Source organism: Cynocephalus volans, chromosome 14 (genome assembly GCF_027409185.1).
Source record: "Cynocephalus volans isolate mCynVol1 chromosome 14, mCynVol1.pri, whole genome shotgun sequence".
NCBI lineage: Eukaryota > Metazoa > Chordata > Mammalia > Dermoptera > Cynocephalidae > Cynocephalus > Cynocephalus volans.
The window spans coordinates 57,814,000-57,833,533 of record NC_084473.1 but is presented as its reverse complement, the minus strand read 5'-3'; the positions used below and the strand labels follow the sequence as shown (position 1 = coordinate 57,833,533).

Genomic DNA, 19,534 nt, shown 5'->3' with positions numbered 1-19,534 from the left:
CATTTTTTTCAGATTTTGGGGGGGTATGAGGGATCTTTTAATTAATCAAATATTTACCAAAGTCTTTCTGATTGTTTACCACCCTACTCTGCACTCAGTGGAGTATGATAAAGAGTCCATTCAGGAACCAAAGACATCCATAGAGGTTGAGAGGTTCTTTTCTTTTTTTTTGGTGGCTCGCCAGTACGCGGATCCTAACCCTTGACTTTGGTGTTACATGGTGCGAGGTTCCTAAGAGCCATAAGATGGCAGGTTTAGGACAGAGTAGTTGGGTAAAGTTTTCAGTTCTACAGGTAAACATTAAATGACGAGTAAAAATTGAATTAAAGAGCATCTTATGTAGTTAGTTACCAATAACAAAGACAGAAAAATAGAAATGACCTTGTATGTGCAAGAAATCTCAAATTAGAAAGCCTGCATGAAGTAGAAGATTTACATCAACCAATAATGGAAAATAAGACTGGTAACATGATAGCATCAAATTATTGACATCCAAGTTTGGGGCTTATCTGCATAATTGATCAATTGAAGCCTGAGAAAGAATCTAACTGTGGCAAAGGACTGAGACCTAAGTTAACCTAGAAGTGCAGAGGAAAAAGCAACAGAAGAGAGGCAAGGAAAGAAAGAAAATTGGGATAGGATGGTTTACCCAGAAACTGGGAAGAGAAGCTCAAGAAGAGGGTATTCAATGGACATAGATTACAGAGACGAAAGAAAGTGACAGCTGAATAAAAGTGTTGGATTTTTCAAGAAGGTAGTTTAGTAGTATGTTTTGTCAGGTTGTATGACTTGAAGTAGTGTTGTCAGGGTACAAGGCATCAAGTATAGGCTATTCATTTTAAAAGTTTGGCAATGAAAAACAAGGAACATGGGCCAGCCCATGGCTCACTCGGGAGAGTGCGGTGCTGATAACACCAAGGCCCCGGGTTCGGATCCCATATATGGATGGCCGGTTGGCTCACTGGCTGAGTGTGGTGCTGACAACACCAAGTCAAGGGTTAAGATCCCCTTACCGGTCATCCTTAAAAAAAAAAAAAAGAAAGAAAAAACAAGGAAGATGGAAGCTATATAAAAAGCCTTGCGATCAAACAAAGGATTTTTCTAGATGAAAGAGATCTGAGCATGTTTGAAGGCAGAGAATGAAAAACCATCATATAATAAGATATTAAAATTGCTTAAGAGAAGGTTTTTCTAGGGCAGTATGCATTTGAAAAGAATGATATTTTACTCAAGTCAAGTTGGTTGCAAGAGTGAGAAAAGTTGCAGGTGGACGTAATCATATGAAAGCATAGCTGTGCAGGCAATTATAGAAAGAAGACAAACTCATCTGAAGAGAATTGGGTTAAGGTTAGAGTTAGGGACTTACACAAAATGGAATCAGTCAACAGTTAGCTACTATAGAGGGATGTAATGAGTCACTAAAAGAAAATTGAGAGGCTGAGTCAATTTCTTTGGGGAATCTCTAGTTGAGATAATTAAACTTATTGAATAAATCTGTCATTCTTTGTTGTTGCTGGTGGCTGGCTGTTATCCCAATCCTTGACCTTGATGTTATCAGCACTGCGCTCTAACCAAGTGATGTAACTGGCCAGCCAAAATCTGTCATTCTTGATAACCCCCTACTGCTTGAAACAGTCCCTTCTTTTGTCTAATAAGATTCTTCTCTTTTTCTTAAATATGTGTCTCATCTCTCCCAGGCAAAGTAGTTATTGAGTACTTTGTGCTCTTACCATACTATTATATATCTGTAATAACATAGTAAGTGTTCAACAGAAATAGGCCAACTGAAGAAGAGAACAAAGTGTTTATGATCCTCAACAGGATTATATTCTGTTGTCTTCAAACCTCTGGTTTTCTCAGTCTTCTTATTCCCTCTGCTTTTGTAACATTTTCTCCCTCATTCTTTTTCTCCTTAAATTCCTTTTTTTTTTTTTTCAAACAGAGCTCTAGGTTTAAGCAAATTCTCTTTTTATCCTATGTACAGTTAAGAATTATTCTCTGGAATTCATATTTTCATAAATCTAAGTTTGTGTATATGTATATATTTTTGTTTAAACTGAGATTTCTTTAACTTGAGGTAGTAATATGTTATACTGTAAATTTAATTGACCACTTGATTTGCTGCTGCTGCTATTGTTATTGTTGCAGTAATAGCAGGTGACACATTGAATGCTATTTTTTAGGCAGCATTTCAAAAGTGGTATGGGGTAGGTATTTTAATCTCCATTTTACAAGTCAGGAATTAAACTCAGAGAGATCAAGTAACTTGTTTAGGGTCATACGTCTAGTAAGAGATACAGCCAGATTGCGATTCTAATTCACAAAAATACTTCGGTACCTGTTATTTAAGAAGGAAAAGAAAATTGAACCAAAGACCTTCTTGGCACTATGGTATGACATGGCTCCTTTTCGTACTTCTGTAACACCCTTTACATCTTTATCTTTGTCATGGTATTTACTGCAGTCTACTAATTTTTTATTTTTCTTATCTAGATATAGGAAAGCCCTTTCAGAATGGAAAAAGTCATTTGTAAGAGGGAGATATATATTTACACTATATATACGTATATAGTTTTAATAAGAGTGTGATTTAGAATGCTATTTATTTACAACTTAGTTGAATATTGAAATAGGTGTAGCCTGAATGTAAATGAAACCAACTAAAGTATTATCAGAAGATAGTTTTTAACACTTTTTTTTTTTGTCTTTCAGGGCATGTTTTAAGAAATTGCCTCGCATTTTGAGTTTCAATACCATGAGGTATACATTTAATATGGTCACGATGATGAAAGAGAAAGTGAATACACACTTTTCCTTCCCATTACGTTTGGATATGACACCGTATACAGAAGATTTTCTTATGGGAAAGAGTGATAGGAAAGAAGGTAACTTTTCGTCTCTCTTGTCTGTGTTTATTGTAAGTCCTCCATAACAAGGTAGTCATAATTATAAAGTTATCATCAACTACACATTTAATATTAAATTGAGTCTTAGAAAGAAGAATATGTTTAAAGACATGGTGGCACATTCAGTCAGTTTACCAATAAATATTTAATATCTACTAGAACAGTGTTCTAGGTACTGTTCAAGGCATTGGAGACAGTGGTGAACAAGATGAACAGGGTCACTTAAGTCTAGTTCAGTAAGTCATATTGAACAAGAAATTACAAGTATGATATGTCAGGTAGGACAGTAAATGTATCTCGGGGTGCAGCGGCATCAGAGCCTTCATGAGAAGGTGACATTTAAGCAGAAATAATGAAACTTGAGTAGGAATTAGATTGAGAAGAAGGGATGAGCTCTGGGGTGAGAGGATTGGAGTAGGGATGTGGGTGTTAGTTAATGAGATAGGCAAAAGGCAGTGGCCAAAACATTTTTTGTTTATAGGCCATGTTAATAATTTTAATTTTTATTCAATGTGTGACCATTAAAAGGTTTTAAACAGGGAGCTGACATAACTAGACAGGCTTTTGGGAAAGGTTATACTGAGTACTATAGCATTAGAAATGGATTAGAGGATGATGAAAGGGGTTTGGGGAGACCATTCTTGTAAACCACAGAAAAGATGGTGGCATAGATGAGAAAGAGTACCAGTAGGGATGGGGAGAAGTACATGGAGTTAATAAGACTTGATTGAATGAATAATGAATCCAATAGAAAGTTACTGAACATCTATTCAGTAGGTAACTTATGCTGTTCTGTAATACTAGGAATACAATGACAATGAACAAGATCCCTACTTCCATGAAGCTTACATTTTACTTTGTCCACTGAGAGAGGAGAAGTCAAGAATGACTCAGTTTTCTGGCTTGAGCAGCTGGGTGAATGAGTAGTGGGATCAGTAGTTCAAGAATGTCTCAAGAAAGAGGGAGTCTAGTTATAAATATTGAATGTTAAAGAGAAGAAACAGTTCCAGTAAGAATGAGAATGAGAATAATCTTTGGTTATCTTTATTAGAGCAGTTTCATCTGGGTGTTGCAATAGGAAGAAAGGCAGATTGCAGTGAGTTAAAGATGGCACTTGGTTCATAAGTAGATACCTCCAAATTGTTACTTCCTTAAGATCAGTGGTTTTCTAACTTCTGGATATGTGCCTCAAGGACCACAGTGGTGAGGAATGGAAATACAGGAGGTGAGAGAAGAAAGTAGAAAGGGCCTGGCTCTTGCCTCTTCTATTCTTCTTTAGTGAAATATTCCATTTTACATAATAAGGGTCCTGGCAATATAAAGAGTTCTGCTGATAATATACTATGCGCTGAACTTAAGGAAAGAGAACCATGTTTTACTCTTTAACTCCAGTGCCTGGCACTTAATGAGTATCCATTAAATGTTTTACTCTCACTAAATGAGAGTTGAGAAGTGTAAACAATGAGTGTAGGCTATTCTTTCAAGAGAAGAACATACTCTTTCTTTGAAGAGAGGAGATAAGCTGATGACTTTAGCTCTGAAGGAATAAGGAGTTAAGGGAGGGAATTTTTATAGTTAGGGTTTGAATATAAGTTGCAGGAAATGGTCCAGTAGACATGATAAGTTTGAAAATACAGGTGAAGTTAAGAAGTGGGCATTGTATATATTCATCCTACTTTTTAGACCTCTTAAACCATTTGGAAAATTATAGCAGGACTTCCCAGTGGCTGTGCTTCATTGTATTTTCCGTGATGCTTCCATGTGTGGAGGTAGCAGAAATTTATGCCAAGATATAAGGATTTGTTAGGCTACAAGTGATGCATTTAATTTTAGCACTGTGTGCATAAGCACATCCACACTCCTTAGCCACTACTTTGACACAGTTAGACATTTCTTCCTCTTCACCTAATTGTCACCTCCCTTTCCTGTTTAGACTGTGCACTGAAGTTAACCAGATCTGCTTTTGCTTCCTTACTGCTTATTCTACTTTTTCCTTTTACGTGGTGGTGGAAATACAGATCATAAATCATAAATCTTCAAACTTATTAGACCATTCTGTAGTATTTTTCCTTTGTATCTTTTGTTATCTTTACATTTTAAATCTTTGGGGATGAGAATCGTATCTTTTATTTATTTTGTTTCTATCTACGCCAAGTTCCTAGTAGTGTTTTCTATTAATTGATGTACATTCATGCTACCGATATAATGCTCCATTTTTCTTAACGTGAGACTCAAAGACTGAAATATACTAATGCCTTTTCATGTCTTGTGTTTGCCTGCTCCTAGTAAACATAAAATTGAATGAAGCACTTTGTGCTATCTATTTCAAAAGACTAGTCAAATTGAAGAGATATTTTATACTTTTATATTGTATTGAAGTTGTTTGTGCTTATGTACTAACACGTGGTTGTTTTGCCAGTGATTTGATTAGTAGACTATGGATGGTGAATGACTAGCAAATAGAGTTATCTTGTACTTATTTAATATATAAAATATCTGTGCCTATTTCTGTACATAAAGTATATTATAAAAGTGATTCTAAGATGTCCCTGTGGAGTTTTCAAAAGTATTGCTATTATTTTATGTAAATTATTTCAGGTTTTAAGGAAGTCGGCGATCATTCCAAAGACACAGAGAGCTATGAGTATGACTTGATAGGAGTGACTGTTCACACAGGAACGGCAGATGGTGGACACTATTATAGCTTCATCAGAGATATAGTCAATCCACATGCTTATAAAAACAATAAGTGGTAAGTTTTAAACATTTTTTCCTTGGGATTTTAAAAAACCTTCTTATTCTAAGATATAAGTTTATGGTGTTTTCTTTTCAGATACATTTTCAGCTATAAAATTAGGAAAAGAGGCAGGCAAAATTTTTAAGTGAAGGTGACTTTCAAAAGAGAATATGAATCAGTTGCTCTTAAATTTGTATCTCTGACCTGTTGAGAATTTAATGAATGCTTTTCTCAGAAAGACGAACACACACAGTTCTGCACACAACTTCAGGAGATTCATTGTCAGCATTGTACCTCCCAACTCTTATCTGTTCATTCATTCAAGAGCTGTTTACTGATGTATGCTTTCTATAGGGTGGCCAGAAAGTCCTTATATATACCAGTTAGAAGTCACCTGCATGCTGCTCCCTGTTCACCTTACCTTTTCCCTCCCCCACACACTTCTTTTTGTCAAATCAACAGCTGTAAGTCATTAAATCAGTCCCTAGTAGCTGTTTTTTTTGTGTGTGTGGCTGGACAGCACAGGGATTTGAATGATTATAAATTTTGAAATGGTGTTTTTAAGCTTTGGAAGTTTTCATATCTCTTAATCTTTCTTGTCTGATAGTTTTACATGTTATATTTAAGCAAAGTTTTTATTCATTGTTTTTATGAACTGTCTTGTTAATCCTAGGTTGTAGATGTATCTGTCAGATTTCAAGGTGGTTACAGTTGTTATAAATTATATTACTAATTTCTAGTAGATTGGAGCTGTAAAAACAAGAACTTAGAATTTATGTTATGAAATAATAATTTGATCTACATTTGCAGCATATCGGTATGTAATCCAGATATTTTAAAAATAGTAAACATATGAATATTTAGTAGTACATACATACTTATCAGTAATATATGCTCTATTTTAGGTATCTTTTTAATGATGCTGAGGTAAAACCTTTTGATTCTGCTCAACTTGCCTCTGAATGTTTTGGTGGAGAGATGACGGTAAGTTTTATTTAAAAATCATAAATGGTTTGTGACTTTCCCAATGCTTTGTTGTACATAAAATTCAATGGCATAGTCATCACTTAACTTTCTTTTAATTGCTATGGTTAAATCTAAAATTTATTTATTTGTTATTTATTGGAAGTTTAGTATGTTTAAAGTATACATTAGACACTGGGAAATATTAAAAAATTATTGTTTCTGCCTTCAACAACAGTCTGCTTAAGAAGGTAAGACTTATAACCAAAAGCTAAATAATAGTACAGGAATTGAATGAAAGTGCTGTGAGAATTACGATTGGATAAAGAGTTTACTCAGTGAATTCTGTGGGCTTAGAGCAAAAAGAAACTACTGACAATCTGAAAAATCTTTGACAGGGAAGTTGACTTAAGCTGAAATTTAAAAAATTATTTCTTTAGTGCTTTTTGTAACAGCAGCAGCAACCTGGTTAAAACCTTTTTAAAAAAATCATCTCTATTATATAATTGACAATAGAACATAAAAAAAAAAAGACAAAGTTGGAATATTATTGTAATAATTTCACATCTCCATAGGCAGTTATCCTAGTACTAATTTTCTGAAAACTATTTTAAAATACCCTGTTGATTCTCAAAAGTCCAGTATTGGTCATTTCCATTGCACAGACAAGGGTAGATAAACTTTTTTTATTTAATCCTCATATTTATTTGTGAAATAACTGAATTCTGGATGTTAATGAAGGGCTTCCTTATTACTTCTTGGTGCTATTGTCTGTTATTCTGAATAGAAAGGAAAAGTAGTGCAATTGCTAACAATTTAGAAATGGGTAGAAGAGGGGAGTAAATATTTAGTTACCATTTAAGCCATCACTAAACCACTTACAGCTCTAGATGTTATTCCTAGGACATTTCCTTTAAAAAAAAATTGAAAGAAGAAAAACAAATTTTGCAAAGATCCTATCTTAAAAGTTAGTTTTTCATATTGCTGGTCCACTTTATTTTCTTATTCTTCTATGTATTTTATGGTAAAGTACCTTGGGAAAAAGTGGTTTGAATCTTAGTTTTCAAAAGCTTCTGCCTCCATCTCTATTACATTGCCCATAATTCTGCTTGTCTACTTGCCTTGGGTTTTGTGTCCCCCCCCCATCTTTTCTGTGACAATATATCTGGAGTTTTCAAGAATTACCAGTAGAATCTTCATCTCCATACTCATTAGGATTGTAGTCCTGAAGTTCTCAGATGCCCTGCCACTGAACTCTGCTCATATTCCACAAGTCCAGTAACCTCTGTAGCATCCTTTGTACAACCTCCCTTTGTCTTATTGTCTTTCTTCTCTTATTTCACTCTCAGATTTTTACTCTCAGATTGTTTCCCATGCCTTCAAGGTCTCTCTCCTCTTTTGCATTCTTTTCCATTGTTTCTTTTGAGATGTCTTTGGTTGACTGTTGCCTTTTTCTGATACTTCTTTTCCTGTCATCCATCGGTTGCATTTCTTAATACATATACCAACAAGTCCATTTCATCTGCAAAAAGTTACTTACAGCTTTGAGGCTCAAAATTTTGTTTTTGAAGGATTGGTAGAGATACATACTGATAGTATTTTGAGATCTCAAAATAAGGTGCAGCTTTATGCCTATGCAATATTCTAATAATCTGCTTTTCTTATTTATAATGTTGCTGAAAATGCTGTTTAAATTTAGTTTTTATATGCACTTACCACATATACAAATATTAGAACCAAGCCATATATCACCTTGCCACACCTTCTTCATTTTTGTTGTTGTTGTTGTTGTTATAGTATAATTTTCTTAGATTCAGTTTTATAGTATTAAATTTTCTGTCTAAAAAATAAAATACCAAGCGTGATATTAGGATACATTAGGTAAATTTGTGGGGTATGTAGAATATGTGAAGTAGTGTTATTTGAAAACTATTTACAAAGTTACTGTGAAGTATAAAATAGCTGTATATGAGATAACATATAAATATAGCTGAGTATACCCATTTTTTTAAAGAAGGTAAACATTTGTTTTTTAAACAGACCAAGACCTATGACTCTGTTACAGATAAATTTATGGATTTCTCCTTTGAAAAGGTAACCAATTCTTTCATACATAATTTTATACTGTTTCTTTCTTCTATATTGTCTATTTTTAAAGTTATACCTTGTCAAAATGAAAATATACTTTTTTTCTTGCTTCTTAAAGACACACAGTGCATATATGCTGTTTTACAAACGCATGGAACCAGAGGAAGAAAATGGCAGAGAATACAAATTTGATGTTTCATCAGAGTTACTGGAGGTATAAGTTAATTTGACATGAGCAATAGCTTAAAAGTATAAATATTTTTGCAAGGGATAATATAAGTAAAATAAAAAATATATATATATTTTATATATATATATATAGAGAGAGAGAGAGAGAGCAGGCTGTAAACATTAAGGTCTGTAATCCAAAGTAATCCTCAAGAGTACTTACAACACTGATGTAAGATGGGTGAATGAAAAATGAATGAGATTAAAGGGTGTGGAAAATAATTATCAGTAAAAGTGAAGAAAAATAAGAAAAGTGAAAGGGTTGATGGAATCAGGATAAGCTTTTGTGTGGTTAGTAATGTCCTGCCTCTTAAATTGGATGATAGGTTTGCAGGTGTTCCTTCTGTTAAACTTCATGATAGAGACACACACACTCAAGCATACAGTGTATTTGAAATGCATTAAAAATGTTTATATATTAAAAAATTAAAAGGTGTCTCATTTGTAGTAATGTACATTGTTGAGTATCTAATTCAATGTGTGTTGTGTCAGTGTTGTATACTCAGTCAGCCAAAGTACAAAAAGTAAAACTTCTCCAGAAAGGATTACATGGTAAAAATATATTCTTCCATCTAGACAGTTCAGCCATTTTTTTCTGTAAATACTTTTAACTGGTATCTTGCCTACCCATTTGTTACTGGTAAGAAGCCAAGAATATTATCTTTTTTCAACTCCTCAAATTGGATTTACCAGCAGAATTAGATACTATTGATTAAAGATGGCTTCACTGTATTTGAAGTGAAGCCATTATTAAACTCACCCATTTATACAAAAACTTATTTCAACCACCATCATAACCACAATTAAACAGACTATAATCGCCACATGTGCAAGTCTTTGTGCCCTCAAAGTACTAGACAAATTTAGACCTTGCTCTATGAGAACCCAACAAATTTAATGACAACCAGCTCACATGTGAAGTAAAATGAAATTTTAAATAAAATCTTATTATTATGATGTATATTGCTTATTTACATCAGTATTTCTCAAACTTATTTGTCCTCCTTTATATTGGACAAACTTATTGGACCCCTTTATATTCTTAAAAATTATTGAGGACCTTGAAGAGTAGTACTGTTTTCTTTTTAATGTGGTTCTTAATATAGTTATATATATCAGTGTTTAACGTTATTAGAAATGAAAACAGATTCTTAAAACTTCTGTTTGTTTAAAAATAACCCATTACATGCTACCATAAATAACATTTTGTAAATAATATATATTTTCCAAACAAAACAATTTGGTGAGAAAAGTAGTCCTGTTTTACATTTTCGTAAATCTCTTTAATATCTAGTTTAATGGAAGACAGCTGGATTCTTAACAGCTTCTGCATTTGGTGCCTAGGTCTGTGATTTCCCAAATATCACTGTTTCCAGAGTAGTGTAGTGAGCTGTGGAGGCAAGTATAGGTAGTTGAAAATCTTTATTGAAGATTAAACGGGAAAAGTAAGGGAGGAATTAGTAAAGGGTCATGAAAAATGATCACACTGTATAATGTTGAATATACTAGTTATCCTGACTTGAGCATCACATATTGCATGCACCCAGGTATTGATATGTAACTCTGTACCCCACAGATATATACAATCAACTATGTTACAGTTTAAAGAAAAAAAAAAAAAGATTAAAGATGAGGTTGGAACCTTCAGCTCAAAATGAACCTGCTATCTAAATTCCAAAACACACACAGAAGTGTAATGCTAAGAAAGACAGCTGGTACTGTCAGTAATGGGAACATATATTTGTTCTAGGTAAAAATAATTTTATGGAACTGTCTGACAAAAGACTTAAAACATGTTTAGGGTATTTAGAGAGGTGAAGGAACACAAAAACAGCGGTGTGATCCTACAGGCCTAATGCCACAAATAATCATTTTTTGTGATTTTTATAGAGTAAAAAGAGAAATCACCTCATTTAGGTCCACCAACCTGAATTAAATTTTTTTATTTTGCCAACTTTTAAACATAAAACTTTCTTTTATAACCTGTTCTTATCAAAATGCAACATATGTTTTATTCATTTATATACTTGCTCTTCAGACAGATAGGATTTCAGAATTCTTTTAAAATCTTTATAAATACATTTAAAAACCCACAATCCCTTGAGGTAGCCAGATAAGTAATGATAAAATTAAAGTAGTTTTAATAACTGCTTTTCTATTCCATATACCTGGGAAAAAATCAACATGAATTTTAAGTACATGTATTTTTTGTATCTTTCTTTTATGGTTTTTTAGAGCATGTCTTTTTTTTATCTGTTAAAAATATTTGGTAAAATGTAGTGAAGTAAACTGCTTTCTGATATTAAAACATTTTTTTCTTCAGTGGATTTGGCATGATAACATGCAGTTTCTTCAAGACAAAAATATATTTGAACATACATATTTTGGGTAAGTGTGGTAAATTTAGTAGATTTTCTTCACACATTTAAAAAAAAATCTTGTTAGAATAATTTTTTTTTTTTTAATTCTAGGTTTATGTGGCAGTTGTGTAGTTGTATTCCCAGTACATTACCAGATCCTAAAGCTGTGTCCCTAATGACAGCAAAGGTAATAAATAAACTTTAGATAATTTTGTCAAAATTTATTACTTTAAAATAATTAAGTCTTTTTTGCTTGATTTTATCTTTTCTTACAGTTAAGTACTTCCTTTGTTCTAGAGACATTTATTCATTCAAAAGAAAAGGTATGTGGGGATTTTTTGTGGGTTTTTCTGTTTGTTATTTTTATCAGAAATCTTTTGGTATCTGTGCTATTATCTTTGGCTCAAAAGTCCTTGTGCCTTGACTGACTTCTCTCTTTTTCTTTTTTAGCCCACAATGCTTCAGTGGATTGAACTATTGACTAAACAATTTAATAATAGTCAAGCAGCTTGTGAGGTGAATAATTCAACAAACAATGCATAGCTTAAGATTGTTTATTTTGTTTTTCTTTTATTCTTAGCTGAGATGCCACAGCAAAATTGTTTTATCTATTATAAATTATAGAGAACCCAGTGTAACTTGTTTCTAAAATCATTTGATAACCTGGAAATTATAATTTAGGTATCAAAACCATTACACTGATTAAATAATCAAGTTATTTTGAAATATTTGGGTTTTTCCTCCCCTCATGTAATGGAAGGAAAAAGTACAGAAAAGTTAAAAGGCTCTTCCAGATATTTTTAACTACTTTTGTTTGTTTTTGTTTTTCTAGCTTTATTGAGGTATAATTGATAAGTGAAAATTGTATATAGTCAATCTGTGCAATGTGATGAATTGATTTACATATACATTGTGGAATGATTACCACAGTCAGATTAACACATGTGTTACGTGTGTGTGTGTGTGTGTGTGTGTGTGTGTGTGTGTGTGTGTGTGTGTGTGTGTGTGTGTGTGTGTGTGTGTGTGTGTGTGTGTGTGTGTGTGTTTGAGTGGTGAGGACATTTAGGATCTACTTTCTTAGAAATCAAGTGAACAGTACAGTATTATTAACTATAGTCACAATACTATATATAAGATGCCCAGAATGTATTCATCTTATAACACAAACTTTGTACATTTTGGCCAATATCTCCCCATCTCCCCCACTCCTATCTTAAGTACTTTTGAATGTTACTTGAAAATACTTTAAAACAGCTGTCTTTTCTCCCCCTCAAAAAAATCCACATATCCCAATAGATCAGTTTATCTCCCTTCATTTTAAGAGAGATGCATCCCTAAGAATAAGCTTCTCAAAAGTAATGACAACTTAATCATATTGCCATCTTAATATCATTTATAATTTTTGATTAGCAACCAAAGAGGTATAATCCTCTCTAAGAATGCACGTCGTATGAATTTCTAGAGGCGGGAGATAGTATAGTGTGCAATAGATGAAATTAAGAAGGTCATCTAATTATACCTTTTAGCAATGGAATAAAAGAATGTGGTCATTGGAAATTTCAAGCACAAAGGCGTAACTTTTTAAAAACATTATAATGAAAATTTGGGAATAGCATAAAAGTAGAAAGGTTTTTGTTGTGTGTGTTGGTTGTTTTTTTTTTGGCTGGTGTGAGGATCTGAACCCTTGACCTTGGTGTTATAACACTGCACTCTAAGCAACTGAGCTAACTGGCCAGCCCTAAAAGTAGAATGGTTTAAAGAATTCTCATATACCTATTATCCAGCTTTGACAAATAATATTGTTAATTAGTATTAATTCTTTCATTCTTGTTTCATCTGTTCCTACCCGCCATTCCTTTTTTTTCCCAGCTGAAGTATTTTAAAGCAAACCTAGAAATCCATATGCATCCATAAACGCTCAGTATGTATCTCTGACAGATGAGAATTGTTAAAAAGTATCTATATAAAGGGCCAGCTGGTTAGCTCACTAGGTTAGAGCATGGTACTGATAATACCAAGGTAAAGAGTTAAGATCCCTTACTGGCCAGCTGTCAGAAAACAAAAAGTATATCTATAACCACAATTTCATTCATTATTAGTAAAATTAGAAATTATTCCATGTCACCTAAAACCCAGTCTGTGTTCAGTTTTTTCTAATTATCTCAAAAATGTTTTTTTCAGTTGGTTTGTTTGAAGTTACTGTTCAGACAAGGTTCACATTTTGCATTTGTTTGTCTCTTAAATCTTTCATCTGTAGTTGTTACTTTCTTTTTTTTCTCCATGCTATTTTGTGTCATTTGTTCTGCTGGATTTTCCATATTCTTTATGTCTTTGACTGGTTGCATCTTCCTCGTGTTACTTAACATGTTCCTCTATTCCCCTCCCACCTTGTGGCTATTTGATAGATCGAGAGGGTTGATTAGCTCATAATTTGTTTTTAAACAGAAAGAAAATGAATCATACTCATATTATTAATAGGAACAAAAGTTTCTACAGTGTGAAATTTATGAAGACCAAGAGGAAAATGCTATTCCATTTTATTATGTTAAAGACCTTAGGTTGCCATGATGCAGGTAGTGTACCGTGATGTAAATGGCAGCCAAGGACTTGTATAATGAGGTAGCCCTTATTATGATTTAAGATTTTAGACTTTCTAACAATTAGAGAAGTTTTTTGGTAAGAACTTAAAATAATTGAAATATCATCTAGAAGTAAAATCCTTACAATTTTTATCCTGTTTAATAAATATTGGTTGAGTGTTAAAATCATGCTCTATTTTCTTACAGTGGTTTTTAGACCGCATGGCTGATGATGATTGGTGGCCAATGCAGATATTAATTAAGTGCCCTAATCAAATTGTGAGACAGGTAAGGAAAAACGTATTTGAAAAAAGAAGTGGCTTTCAATTTAATTATTCTAAATTTGCTTGCAAATATGTCTTAACCTAGCTTTGAAAATAGTTTGACAATATCTACCTCTTATCAGAAAAGTTATCTTGCTATTGTTTTCTCCATCGAGGGATTAAAATTATGCACATTACTCATAGGACGATAGGCTTCCTATTCTTTCAGATTCTACTTTGAATTCTTTATGAGTTATATTCTTTTTCAAATCCTTAGATGTTCTAACCATGGTAGAGAACTGTAATGGCCTAGAAAGTTAAATGAGTAGGATGTAACTCATATCTGTGACAGGGTCTAAACTGTCACATGAATCAATTTGTTTTCTTAAATCATTGGAAAAAGTAGATAAGGAAAATGTAAATATTACTTTATAGTCACAAGACAAAACCAAAAACTTAATCTGAATTATGCCACTTTCCAGTAGTTATGGAGATATGATTCTTACACCATAAAATTTATACAAACTTTTCAAAGTGTAAAATTTAGCAGTTTTTAATATATTCACAGAGTTGTGCAACTATCATCATTATCTAATTTTAGAATATTCACCCCAAAAAGAAATCCCATACCCATTAGCAGTCACTCCCTATTTTTATACTCTTCCTTCTCCTCAACCCCTGACAACTACTGATTTACCTTCTGTCTGTGGATTTGCCTATTTTGACCATTTCATATAAATGGAATCATATAGTGTGTGGTCTTTTGTGACTTGCTGCTTTTATTTAACAATTTTTTCAGGGTCTGTCTGTGTTATAGCATGTATTCATACTTCACTTCCTTTCTTTCCCAAATAATGGATATACCATATTTTGTTTATCTGTTCATCAGTTGATGAACATTTGAGATGTGTCTTCTTTTTGGCTATTTTGAATAATGCCACTCTGAGCATTCATGTATAAGTTTTTGTTTAGATGTACGTTTTAATTTCTTATGGTTATATACTTAGTAGTGGAATTGCTGGGTCATGTGATCACTCTTATGTTTAATGTTTTTAGGACTGCCAAACTGTTTTTCACTGGGACTGCACCGTTTTACATTACCCCCAATGATGAGGGCTCCCATTTTACCATATCTTCTTCAACTCTTGTCTTTTTCATTTTAGCCATCCTAGTAGATATGAAGTGCTATCTCATGGTTTCAGTTTGCATTTCCTTAATAACTAATGATATTGCACATCCTTTCATGTGCTTGTGGCTCACTTTATGTCATCTTTAGAGAATCCCTGGTCATTTTAATCCATGTTTCTTTCGAATAAACTTTAAATCATATTTTCTTCTAGCCATTGACCCTCTGATAAGCAGCTGTCCTGCCCCATTCTATTCTTCTGAAGAAGATAGATGCTGAATTTTCTTTTCTCTACATTTCCACTAGCTAAGAGGGTTTTGTGAAGCTTTGTTTTTGGTAATCTGTGTTAACACTGAAACCTACAGTTTGTTGGGTTTTTTTCCCAAGTCATGAAACTGAATGTTGTTTTTCATGCTCATTGCTTCATGTCTTCAGTCTGTAGTTGAGACAACAGGGAAGCTTTAGAATGTCAAAAGATAATCTGGGCAAAATATAAATTGGTGGCAGAGAATTTTGTGTCATGTTAATTTTTCAATATCTTTGTTACCTGATGTAAGTTGGCTTTCGGATTGTTGTCTTTTCTTTTACAGATGTTTCAGCGTTTGTGTATCCATGTGATTCAGAGGCTGAGACCTGTGCATGCTCATCTATATCTGCAGCCAGGAATGGAAGATGGGTAAGAAGTACTTTTGGAACATCTAATTTTTAAGTTTTTTGATGATCTGCCTACAAAATATTTTTAAATATTCACACTGAAATATTTAGGTTTTTCTGTTTTTTAAAAAAAATCTGTAATAATGTAAGTCAAGAAGAGACTGTAATAATGAAAGTCAAGAAGAGAAAACAGCGCTGGCTGGTAGGCTGAGGTGCTCAGGGCACAGCCTTATAACACTAAGGTCACAGGTTCACATCCCCTTACTGGTCAACTTCCCCCTCCACTGCCCCCCAAAAATAAGGGAAACTATTTTTATTTCAATTTATTTATTTTTGGTGGCTTACTGGTATGGGGATCCGAACTCTTGACTTTGGTGTTATCATCACCACACTCTCTCAGGTGAGCTAACTGGCCAGCCCTTTATTTTACTTTTAATTAAGTGCCTCTGCAGAATTCTCTACAAAGGACTTTATGGCATGGTCTTTTTGTTTGGAATGATTTAGTCAGTCACAGTAGTTGGAATCCAGCTACCTATTTTATTGTAATTGATATTCATTATTACAAAGATAAAAGAGCTAAATTTAGGGTTTTAAAAATATTTTCCTCCCAAACAATATTTATCCCCATACTCTCTATATGGTCTCTAAAATATATTTGTCTTTTTAGGTCAGATGATATGGATGCCTCAGTAGAAGATATTGGCGGTCGTTCATGTGTCACTCGATTTGTGAGAACTCTGTTATTAATTATGGAACATGGTGTAAAACCTCACAGTAAACATCTTACCGAGTATTTTGCCTTCCTTTATGAATTTGCCAAAATGGGTGAAGAAGAGGTGAGGGTATATTTTATTTTTTGGATTATATACCAATTTTCAGTATTTTAGAACTTAATTGTTTTATTTTATATTTTTAAATCAATTTTTTAGAGCCAGTTTTTGCTTTCATTGCAAGCCATATCTACAATGGTACATTTTTACATGGGAACCAAAGGACCTGAAAATGTAAGTAAAATTCTATCGTATTTCAGGGATTAGGAGGCCATGTGTTCAGTAGTTTGCATAATGCAGAGTCATGAGATTTTAGAACCTTTTAAAGTCCCTTCCAGCCCTCATGTTAGATAATGTTAAGCATGTAAGATTAATTGATCTTTTTAATGGAATTTTAATATGTATAGCAAGAGAAAGAATAATCAAGTAATAAATTCCACTGTTAAGGCCCTGGAACAAAGCAAATGAATTTTGACAAATTAGCCACCATCTACTTTTGGGGTCTTATCAATAGTCTGTTTTGGTGAACATTTTTGGCATTCATTTTTTAAGCCCTTTGCTGTTAAGTTTGTCAGAGTCTTCCAGGAATTTAAGTAGGTGGTATATTAATAATATTAAAGTATTCTATGAATTTTGTATTGCCTATAACAGCCACATTGGATTGCGTGATCTATTTGCCCATATCCTTAACACTAAGAGAGAAGTACTATTTTTATCTCCTTTTTACAGATGAGGTATTTGAGGCTTAGAGAAGTTAATTTGTTTTAGATTGCAGTGAGTTAGGCTTTGATCCTTGGTCAGACTACTGAGTTAAGACTCTTAACCACTATGCTGTAATGCTTTGAAGAATATGGACTGGGATTATTTAATTCCAGACTATATGGCTACCTGTTTCAACTCTTCTTCTTTTGCTTTGTTAGATGATAAAATCTTTTCAGTCTCTTGCATTTCAAAGCCCAAATGAATATCTTTTTGAAATATCTGTTTGGATTATCTGGAAACTTCAAATAAGGATTTCTTCTTTTCTGCAAACTGGCATTTTTATTAACTCGGAAATATTATCTTATCATACTCATAATTTTTTATCTTGATTTATCTTCCAAGGGGCTTGCTTACAAGAAAAAATAATTGTTAAAGGATTTGTCCCTTTAGGTAAGGTAAACAGTCGTTGAGGATCACTGTTCTTTACAGTTCTGCTAATGTAGTCTAAAATTGTCCTCAGTGTGGTTTAGACTATTTTAAGTTAGGGTTAGACCTTTGAGTGGTTGTTTCTCATGATACATGATCCTGCCACCATCTACCCTGGATAATTGTATGAAACAGGTCTTTGTTCTCTTGATGATTTTCAAACTAATACTGTATTGAAATTAAATTTTGTTCCACTTAGCCTCAAGTTGAAGTGTTGTCAGAGGAAGAAGGAGAAGAAGAGGAGGAGGAAGAAGATATACTCTCTCTGGCAGAAGAAAAATACAGGCCAGCTGCCCTTGAAAAGATGATAGCTTTAGTTGCTCTTTTGGTTGAACAGTCTCGCTCAGAAAGGTGAAATGTTTCAACATTCAAAATGCTTAAAGCATGTTTGGTCTTATTCTTTTATTTACTTATTTATTTTGGCAGCTGGCCGGTATGAGGATACAAACCCTTGACCTTGTTGTTATAACACTGTATTCTCACCAACTGAGCTAACTGGCCAGATTGGTCTTCTTTTTTTTTTTTTTTTTGTCGTTTTTTCGTGACCGGCACTCAGCCAGTGAGTGCACCGGTCAGTCCTATATAGGATCCGAACCCGCGGCGGTAGCGTCACCGCGCTGCCAGCGCAGCACTCTACCAAGTGCGCCATGGGCTCGGCCCAGATTGGTCTTCTTTTTACGTAACTGTTTTACCGATACGAATTCAGTAGCTTTTATTACGTAATTTATTTTAAAAAATAACACTGTTCATAAACTCATGTGGCATAAGAATTTCAATCCTTTCTACCAGACTTTTGGTTTCTGAGTCATGTTAGAAATAGTCATTGAAAAAATCTACAGTAAAATATCTAGCAAAATTATATGAGCATTCATCCTTTAACCTAGCAACTCCACTTCTAGGAATCTGTCCCCAAAATACAGAAAGACATATGTGCAAAGCTATTTACTGAAACAGTATTTCTAGTAGCAAAAAACTAGAAACAGTCAAATGTCTATCAAAAGAGGACTATTTGAAAAAACAGGGCATCCACTCAATAGAGGACTATGTCACTGAAAAATAGAAATATGGAATTTATGTGTACTACCATAGAGAAATTTTTAGTATATTAAGTGAAAAAAGCAAGGTGGAGAAAAGCGTATATAGTATGCTACTTTTTAAGAAAGCGCAAGCTATGAGAGAAGGTGATAAGAGTGTGTGTGTATATATAAAACCAATCCTCATTATTTGTGGATTTCTCTATTTGTGAATTCACCTACTTGCTAAAATTTATTTGCAGTGCCAAAATTAGCACTTAAGGAGCTTTTGCAGTTATTCACAGACATGTGCACATGCAGAGCAGTGAAAAATTTGAGTTGCCTGACACGCACTTTCCCAGCTGAAGTCACTCACATAAGGCAACAATCTACCTTCTTGTTTCAGTTTTCATATTGTAAACAAATGTACTTCCCATGGTGTATGCTGTGAAAATTTTTCAAATGCTTTTTGCTTTTCGTTAGTGATTTCACTGTTTAAAATGGCCAATCAAGCATATTACTGAAGTGCTATCCAGTGTTCCTAAGCTAAAGAAGGCTGTGATGTACCTTAGGGTGAAGATACATTGTGTTAAGATAAGTTTCATTTATATATGAGTTACAGTGCAGTTAGCCATGAGTTCAATGTTAATTAATCAACA

The 19,534-nt window shown here is 33.5% G+C and overlaps 1 protein-coding gene across 8 annotated transcripts in view; it reads left to right on the top strand.

Annotated features, from left to right (window-relative positions):
- Positions 1–19,534, top strand: part of USP34 (ubiquitin specific peptidase 34) — a 226,199-nt gene that overhangs the window by 172,426 nt on the left and 34,239 nt on the right. For all 8 annotated transcript variants that reach the window (XM_063078358.1, XM_063078359.1, XM_063078357.1 and 5 more), the window contains 14 exons: positions 2,713–2,885; positions 5,505–5,658; positions 6,549–6,627; positions 8,647–8,700; positions 8,813–8,908; positions 11,246–11,310; positions 11,394–11,469; positions 11,558–11,605; positions 11,733–11,798; positions 14,069–14,149; positions 15,841–15,926; positions 16,572–16,740; positions 16,834–16,908; positions 18,062–18,213. In XM_063078358.1, the coding sequence (XP_062934428.1) occupies positions 2,713–2,885; positions 5,505–5,658; positions 6,549–6,627; positions 8,647–8,700; positions 8,813–8,908; positions 11,246–11,310; positions 11,394–11,469; positions 11,558–11,605; positions 11,733–11,798; positions 14,069–14,149; positions 15,841–15,926; positions 16,572–16,740; positions 16,834–16,908; positions 18,062–18,213 (1,374 nt within the window). The remainder of the gene's footprint in view (positions 1–2,712; positions 2,886–5,504; positions 5,659–6,548; positions 6,628–8,646; positions 8,701–8,812; positions 8,909–11,245; positions 11,311–11,393; positions 11,470–11,557; positions 11,606–11,732; positions 11,799–14,068; positions 14,150–15,840; positions 15,927–16,571; positions 16,741–16,833; positions 16,909–18,061; positions 18,214–19,534) is intronic.